The sequence below is a fragment of the Piliocolobus tephrosceles genome, chromosome 18 (assembly GCF_002776525.5).
Source record: "Piliocolobus tephrosceles isolate RC106 chromosome 18, ASM277652v3, whole genome shotgun sequence".
Classification (NCBI taxonomy): Eukaryota; Metazoa; Chordata; class Mammalia; order Primates; family Cercopithecidae; genus Piliocolobus; species Piliocolobus tephrosceles.
Window position 1 is genome coordinate 59,137,016 of NC_045451.1, and position 9,562 is coordinate 59,146,577.

The window sequence follows — 9,562 nt, forward strand, 5'->3', positions numbered from 1 at the left end:
AAGATACCTATTGAGGAAACAGTGTTCACAAGACTAAGCACTGAGCTACAATTAACCCTACACTCACTCATGCATAAATTTTGGAGGAAATGAAACAGTCAAGGGCCTGTATAATACACAAAACAAATTTAAGAGTTCAGAAATGAGGCAAGAATTCAATTCCTTATGCATTAACAAAAATCACTGCTATGTTAATTCTTACTTATTTTAGTTCTCTACCCAGAACAAACCATATATATATAATGTATGTACTGTCATTTTAAACAAGTTGTTTATGGTTCTGAATTACAAATGATATACTTAACATCACTTTCTTGACAAACAGTGGGGGCTTTATATACAAATGAAGTAATTAAACTTCAACCAAAACTACATTTCTATAATTGCGTAACAAATTATTTAAATTCCAAAGCCATATTTAAGGTGTGCTCACTTTGCTTAAGAGTTAATGATCTCAAAATGGGTAAATTAATTTTTGTGGATTTTCTTATTTACAGATGCAAATGTAAATAAGAGGTGTGAGAGTTACTGATAATAATAATATTATTATTATTTTTGAGACAGGATCTCTGTGACTCAGGCTGGAGTGCAGTGGGTGCAATCATGGCTCACTGTAGCCTTGACTTCCCAGGCCCAAGCGATCCTCCTGCCTCAACTTCTGAAGCAGTTGGGACCACGGGCACGCACCACCATGTCTGACTAATTAAAAAAATTTTTTTTGCAGAGACAGGGTCTCGCTTTGTTGCCCAGGCTGGTCTCAGACTTCTGGACTCAAGTAATCCTTCTGCCTTGGCCTCCCAAAGTACTGGGATTACAAGTGCACTCCACTGCGCCCAGCCTGACAGCATTCTTAGTAATGACTGGGACAATTCCTTTCACTGTTAATTGTATAATCTTAAGGTAATGTTCTCTTTGTAGAATTTTTGATTCTATGTATACAAAATAATGGAGCAATTAAAAAACGAATCAAGGAATACCTATCCTGTCCTATTAGAGCCCCCAAACTGTCCTATTCCTTCAAGGTGTTCCAACTTTGCCTCACAGAACCTGCCTAGTTTTCTCTGAAACTGATTACCATATTTACTAGACACAGCAAATATATTAGCTAGATGTTAATAACAGAAGCTGGCATAGGCAAAAGATCGTTTATTAAAATAGTGATATTCTGAAAATAAATCTTTTAAATTCTATTTTATTACTTGTGCTTTTAATAATAAACTTGATACTGAAAAAGATTTTTAAAGGCAATAAAATTTTGCACCCAAATAAATATACTTTAAGACTTTTGAAATTTAAAGAATTCTGAAGTTCCCATTAAATTCTGTGAGTTCTGAATTTAAAGCACAAAGACTGTATATATTATCAGTAACAATCTGTGTTTAACCCTGATACTAGCAGCATCTGTCACAAGAGGAACATATCATGAAATGATACGATCATGAAAGGATACAATTATCTTAAAGGATATAAAAACTCGGTCATAAATGTCTCCAGAACTTTTCAACAAAAATGGTCTGGTTTGCATACTGCTAGTCTCCAACAGAAATTAAAACATTTTGCCTATTTTTTCCTAGTTTTAAAAGACGTGGATGCAGTTTATCATATTGTGATCAGTGCACATACTGTCATATTTTGCTACCATTTTATTATGTTTTGGCAAAAGAGGCAAAAAAATTTCTAAACACATGTAGCAGAGTATTCGGATGCATGCAAGGTCCTATGGGTAGATTTCTGCAGCTAAGTAAAAACTATGTATCTCAGATATTACCATTCCCAACTTAAGTAAAAACTACGTATCTCAAATATTCCCATTCCCAGCAGTTCTCTTTTATTTTTTGCTGACATGAAGCTTTGAAAGTCAATTTTGATTCCTATATATACCTTAAAACCTGCAAAGTCCAGACAAGTCCATGTTTGATGTCTTTCAAACAGCTTCTTACACTGGTTTCTACAAATAGATCCCCCACCTCCTTAAAAAAATTAAGTTCCCTTCAGGCATGTCTTTAATGTTATCACACAGAGACTCTAATTTTATAAGGAACTATATGGAACATATTGACAAAGGCATGGCCCAAACCAAAATGTTTTTAAATGACATAGCAACTTAAAAAATGGTACTTATTCATTTAGTACCTTTAAGAATCCATAAGTTATTTGAAATTGCCATGATCAATATAATGTACCAAAGATTATCTTCTGAGCTCCTATATCCAATACCTAACATTCATAAAACACATGGACTTTACCATATACACCAACAGTTAATGTATTCCTCTCTTAATGTTCTCAGAGTATAGACATTTTTGTGGGAATATGCATAGAGCATAACCACGAGGAGTACACTTTAAAAGAATTATCTACTACAAAATATTTGCAAGCTTTATATATTCTATAATTTGATAAATATGGCATATTGTTTCCATTAAAGAGTATATCATTTGTTTTCTTGATGCTTCCTCATCGTAAAATAGGGATTTCATGAAGATCCTGTAACTCCAAAGAACAGAAGAAGAAATTTGTCAAATATTTTATTTCTATTAAATTAATAGCCTATAAATAGCCAGGCACAGTGGCTCCTGCCCGTAATCTCAGCACTCTGGGAGGCCGAGATGGGCGGCTCGCTTGAGGTCAGGAGTTTAAGACCAGCCTAGTCAACATGGTGAAACCCCATCTCTACTAAAAATACAAAAATTAGCCAGGAGTGGTGGTGTGTGCCTGTAGTCCCAGCTACTTGGGAGGCTGAGCCAGGAGAACTGCTTCAACCTGGGAGGCAGAGGTTGCAGTGAGCTGAGATCAGGCCACTGCACTCCAGCCTGGGTGACAGAGTGAAACTCTGTTTCAAAACATAAAAAATAAAAATAGAAATCAAGAGTTTCAAGAAAGTTGCAGAATATAAAATCCACTCACAAAAACCAGTTGTATTTCTATACACTAACAATGAACAATCTGAAAAGCAAATTAACAAAACAATTCTATTTACAGTAGCATCAGAAGAATACTTAAGAATACATTTCACCAAGGAGACAAAAAACTTGTACGCTGACAATCAGAAAATGTTGCTGAAAGAAATTACAGAATGACCAGGTGTGGTGGTTCATACCTGTGATCCTAGCACTTTCGGAGGCCAAGGAGGTCAGAGGACTGCTTGATCCCAGGAGTTGAGGCTAGCCTAGGCAACAGACTGAGATCCCTGTCTCTATAAAAAAATTAATTAGCCAGACGCAGTGGTGTATGTGTGTCATCCGAGCTACTCTGAAGGTGGAAGTGCAAGGATCGCCTGCACCCTGGAATTTGAGGCTACGGCGAACCATGAGTGTGCCACTGCACTCAAGCCTGGGCAATGAGGCAAGACCTCATCTCTAAAAATTAGTAATTAAAAAATAAAAATCTTAAAAAGAAATACAGAAGACACTAATAAATAGAAAGGTATCCCATGTTCATGGACTACAAGACAATATTGTTAAGATGTCAATACTATACAAAGCAATCTACAGATTCAATGCATTCATTACCTATCAAAATCCCAAATCCCCAAATCCCAATATTTTTTGCAGAAATAGAGAAATCTGCCCTAAAGTCAAGGCAAGATGACAATCTCTTCAGCATAGCACATACCATTTTACGTAATTTGGATCTATGTACATTTCTAGCATCATATCCTATCCACCTCCCCCAAAAACTCCCATCTCCCATTCCATTTCCTCTTAGAACTAAACCTAACCATCCATAGTTCCTTGAATAGAATCAAGCTCTTATGTGCAAACTTTTGCATGTGCTATTCTCTCTACTCAGAAAATTCCCTCCCCTTCCACCATCTTCTTTGCCTGGCTAATTAGACTTAATCAGTTATCAAGCCTGGTCTGACATAAACCATGCACAAACCCACTTCCCCATGCAACCACACACACCCTCAGTTCTTCCTTCATGTTTTCAGATAATAATATAGTACACTGCATTAAAATTCTAGACTAGAAATTTCCTTAAAGCTAGCACTATATAGGATTCATTCTAATTCACAAGGTCTGGCACATAGTAACTGCCCAAAAAACATTTCTTGAACTTTTTTTTGTGTCTCCATGAACACTGGGTCTTGAAAGAATACTTTCGGGGTTGTTATTTCAAAACTCATTAATTAATAAGAGTATTATCAGAAGTTTTGCCGGAAACTAAATTTACCATGGGAAAGTTTTTTTTTTTTTTTTCGAGATGCAGTTTTGCTCTTGTTGCCCAGGCTGGAGTGCAATGGCATGATCCTGGCTCACTGCAACCTCTGCCTCCTGGGTTCAAGTGATTCTCCTGCCTCAACCTTCCTGAGTAGCTGGGATACAGGTGTGCACCACCACGCCTGGCTAATTTTGTATTTTCAGTAGAGACGGGGTTCATGTCAGTCAGGCTGGTCTCGAACTCCTGACCTCAGGTGATCTGCCCACCTCAGCCTCCCAAAGTTCTGGGACTACAGGCATGAGCCACCACCCCCGGCCTACCATTACAAAGTTCTAACACAGACCCACATACTACAGTTTAGATTCAGGTGGATTATGTTTTCATAGTACTCCAGTGTAATGATACAGCTATAAAGCACTGCAGTATTAAACTTATAATAGGTAATCAAGAAACAAATGTCATATGAAGCATTTCTCACACATAGAGAAAGTTACAGAATTAAAGTATATTAAAATTTAATATCAAAACCTTAAGCTTAGCTTCTTTTAATACAAATAATATTTACTCATCTCAATCACAATTGCTTAATCCTCTATATACTCCTTACACTTCATAAAAACCTTTTAACTGTTATTTCACTGTATTGTAATTATCTGTTTACACGACTCTATCTCTATTAAGACCGCAGGCTCTCTGAAAGTAAGCTGCCATTCACTTTTGTATTTCAGAGCTACAGGTTTGGCAAACGACTTATGTAGTAATTTTATATCTATAGCCTGCAAAGAATTTTGTAGAAGAAAATTAAATTTAGAGGTTAGGTAATTAGGCTTAAGATGACAGAGCAAGTGGGTAAATGAAATCAGAATTCAAATCCAGGTCTTCAGTCAACAAATTCTTTACTTTTTCCACTATCTTATACATATTACCACTAGTAAATAACAGCAAGTTGTATACAAATTATGTTCTGTGGTTAAAAAGCACCAATTTGACCATAAAAATGAATCACAAAAACTACAAGTGTAAATGTCCTCTAAAAATGAGATCTGGCTGTGCGCAGCTCACGCCTGTAATCCTAGCACTTTGGGAGGCCAAAGCGGGAGGATCACCTCAGCTCAGGAGTTTGAGACCAGCCTGCGCAACATAGTGAAACCCTGTCTCCACAAAAAATACAAAAACTAGCTAGGTGTTCTAAGGTGAAGGTTAAGTTAAAAACAAAACAAAACAAAAAAAAACTAGCTGGGCATGGTGTGTGCGTCTGTAGTCCCAACTACTTGTGAAGATGAGGTGGGAGAATCACTTGGGCCTGAGAGGTTGACACTAATAGTGAGCCATGTTTGCACCACTGCACTCCAGCATGGGTGACAAAGTGAGACCCTGTCTCAAAAAGAAAAAGAAAAAAAGATCAGCTGGGCACGGTGGCTGACACCTGTAATCCCAGCACTTTGGGAGGCTGAGGCCAGTGGACTGCTTGAGCCAGAAGTTCAAGACCAGCCTGGGCAACGTGGCAAAACTCTGTCTCTGCAAAAAATACATAAAATTAGCTGGACATGGTGGTACACACCTGTAGTCCCAGGTACCCAGGAGGCTAACGTGGGAGGAACAACTGAGCCTGGGAGGTCAAGGCTGTAGCGAGCTGTGATCATACCACTGCACTCCAGCCTGGGCAATGCAGTGAGACCCTCTCTGAAAATAGGTAAGTAAATAAATAAATACATGAATATAGAAATAAATACACAAATAAATAAAGAATGAGATCTTTGGGCCAGGCACAATGGCTCACATCTGTAATCCCAGCACTTTGGGAGGCAGAGACAGAAGGATCACATGAGGTCAGGAGTTCAAGACCAGCCTGGGCAACATAGTGAGACCCTGACTCTACAAATAATAAAAAATTAGCCAGGCACGGCAGCGTGTGCCTATGGTCCCAACTACAGGAGGGAGGCTCACTTGAAAATGGGAGGTGGAAGCTGCGGTGAGCCGTAATCACACCACTACACCCCAGCTTGGTGACACAGTGAGACCTTGTCTCAAAAAAAAAAAAAAACAAAAAAACTTTGAATTTAAAGATGGTCATTAAATGTACAAAACTCAACAGTGGACTGAATTTTAAAAATGTACATACACATCATGGAATACTACGTAGTCATAAAAAAGAACAAAATGATTTTCTTTGCAGCAACTTGGATACAGCTGAAGCCATTACCCTAAGCAGGGAACAGAAATACTGCATGTTCTCATTTATAAGTGGGAGCTAAACATTTAGTACACATGGACACAATGAGGGGAACAACAGGTACCGGGACCTACATGACAGTGGAGGGTTGCGGGGTGGGAGGAGGGTGGGATCAAAAAACTACTTATGGGGTACCATGTTCACTACGTGGGTGATGAAATCATTTGCACACCAAACTCCAGCAACATGCAATCTACCCATGTACCAAACTTGCCCATGTACTACCCCGAACCTCAAAGCTGAAATAGAAAAAATAAAGAGAACTGTCATACAAAGGTATACAAAGCCACTACAGTCGCGACAAAATACTGCTTTAAGTATTTAAGATTTTACCTTGTACTTCTTTATCATGACACTCTTTTAGTTTTGTCCAAAGGTCCTTAAAGTCACTAGATATATCTGCAGAGTTAGGGCTTCCACAACTGCTTCCTGAGATGTTCATCTTGCTTAATATGCTCCACACTTCTATTTGCTTAATATTTTCTGACTTTTTCTGTTACATTATAGAGGTATCAAGTCGTCTTTGGACAGGTCAAATACCTGAAATGACAGATTGCAACATAAATGAACGTTGAATTTATCTTTATGTACTTTGAAGTCAGGATGAAACACAAGCCCAGATATCCTCATTTACCATTTCCTTATTTACCTATAATCAATCATTTTTAGAATTTGGGAGGGAAAGGAAAGAATAAGGAAAGATGATAATGGTGAGAAAAGCCCTGATTTCAGTTATTTGGCTATATAAGGTAAATTTTTCAGGCAAATTTTCTTATTTCTCTTAGAGGAAAAATTATCTAAATTATGTTAAACTGAAAGGATTTGGATATTGAAGGGTTTTTATCATTCATGGTCAGTTTTAATTTACCACTATAAAATAATTTATTGTTTTGCCTGGGGGAGATGGTTCTTGCCTGCAATCCCAGCACTTTTGGAGGCTGAGGTGAGTGGATCACTTGAGGCCAGGAGTTTGAGACCAGCCTGGCCACATGGTGAAACCCCATCTTTACTAAAAACACAAAAATTAGCCAGGTGTGGTGGTGCGTGCCTGAGGTCCCAGCTACTCGGGAGGCTGAGGCAGGAGAACTGCCTGAAACTGGGAGGCGGAATTTGCAGTGAGCGGAGATTGTGCCACTGCACTCCAGCCTGGGCGACAGAAACCGTCTCAATTAAAAAAAAAAAAAAAAAATTTTTTAACTTTTGAATTGGTGCAACAGCATACTGAGCCCAAAGCTGAAAAACATTCTAAGATAGCCTTGACTTAAGCATCCATATATATACACACATCTATATATATTTTGTAAGAGATAGTCGACTGATGTATTAACACAGATGAGGATCTGTATAACTTTCCAAAAACAAGAGAAGTCAGTAAGATCTAAACACAGCAAAGATCTATGAACACAGAAACATCTTAGAGTTATAACACAATTAGAGTAACGTTACTTCACGCCTCTCTTAGAATAAAGGTGAATGATTAAGTTTGTTACATAGTCCTTGAAGAAACCAACAGGTTAAGAAGTTTGAACAGATTAGTAAATATTTTAATATTTTAATATGTGTTCTTAAAATGAAACCATTAATTAGTTGCAACTTAAAAAGTATAGCGATTAGCAAGTCTACTAAACCTCACATCTGGTTCCTTAGCCAATGTACTACCCTTTCTAACAAGTGTGCGAACTGATTGTTTCTTTCTAACCATTTCTTGAGGTTTGTGATGAAGGAGCTGAAACAGTAATTCTGAAGGAAGCAAGAGTATATGTGAAGCCACCTGGTGAACTGTAAAGAGCTACAAAAATAAACTATCAAGCTTTGCAAAAATTGTGATTAGACTTTCAAAAAATAATCAGCAGAAACTAAATATGAACTGGATTTTAGATATTAGGGAATTATTAATTTTCTTGGGTATGATAATGATGTGTGTTTTTTTTTTTTTTTTGAAAGGCCTTATCTGTTAAAGGGATATTTACTGAGATATTTACAAGTAAAGGGATATATTCTCTGGGGTTTGCTTGAAAAAGAAAATACAGCTAAAACAAACAAAAATGGATGTTCGGTGAAGAGATGAAACAAGGGCTGAACTTCAACAATTTCTGAAGCTAGGTGGATGGGTATGCAATGGGGTTCATAATTCTAGTATTTCTCTCGTGTACGTTTAGTTCTGCAAAAAAGTTTTTAAAAGTAGAATTAGGTGCACTGCATTAGTCTTGTCCCCAAAGAGGTTTTCATTCTATTTTTTAACTCTAACAGACAAACAAATGGGCCTATATATAATTGTGAATAAAAGTCACCATTTATTGTTTCCCACACACCAGAAACTGTGCTGTAGAATATTTATATTTATATATTATTTAATATATAACTAGGTATTATTATAGAATATTTGTATTCTACCTAACCTTCAGAAAAACTCTGTAAGACAGACACTATAATTTCATTGTAGAGTTGGGGGAAGAGGCCTAAGGCAGTAAATTACTTGCCCAAGGTCACACAGCTGGGACACGGCTATGTCAGGGATGGAAATCAAGTCATGAGACCCATAACTGTAAAACACCTCTCTGCAGCAAAAACAAAAAAAAAGAAAAAAAGGACATCAACTATTTCTATTAAGTCAACAGTTTAAAATAAAGGTTTAATTACTTTAATGATCGAAAAAGTATTAATATATTCGTTTAAAGCCAAGAGTGTAAAATAAGCATCCTTTACGTATCTATCTTCAAGTAAGTGACGTACGGTGCTTTAAAAACAAAACATAAAAACAAAACATTCAACTTGCAAATTCTGGCTCACAAAACCCTTTCCACCTACCCCGCATGCCCAGCACTTTTTGTTAGCATCTCTCTCGGCACTGAACCGTTATTCGAGGCACGACAACAGTGTACATTTCTCAATCTCTCCGCACGGTACGTCTTGCGTCCCAAGTTGCATTCTGGGCTCAAAGGCCTGTAACTGTTTAATACATTTCCGTGTATTCCTTATTATTAACCACCACACTATAGGGGTTCACCAAAATACTCGCTGCCATACCACAGGTATTCTCACACGGGTAAAGCGAGAGGCACATCTCGAGTCACACAGGGGACTTGAACAAACTGCACGGGGCATCTGAGCGGTTCTCACATGGGCGGAGCAGAGCAGGGCTGCAAAGGCTTTCCAGCCAGGCCC

The 9,562-nt window shown here is 37.7% G+C and overlaps 1 protein-coding gene across 2 annotated transcripts in view; it reads right to left on the minus strand.

Moving 5' to 3' along the window:
* Positions 1-9,562, minus strand: part of RBBP8 (RB binding protein 8, endonuclease) — a 103,316-nt gene that overhangs the window by 93,142 nt on the left and 612 nt on the right. The window contains exons 1-2 of one of the 2 annotated variants that reach the window (XM_023207797.2): positions 9,206-9,522; positions 6,731-6,937 (exon numbers count right to left, since the gene is read on the minus strand). In XM_023207797.2, coding sequence (XP_023063565.1) covers positions 6,731-6,839 — 109 coding nt within the window. In that variant the 5' untranslated portion in view covers positions 6,840-6,937; positions 9,206-9,522. Of the gene's footprint in view, positions 1-6,730; positions 6,938-9,205; positions 9,523-9,562 lie in introns of those variants that run through there. The other variant, XM_023207796.1, reaches the window with a different exon arrangement.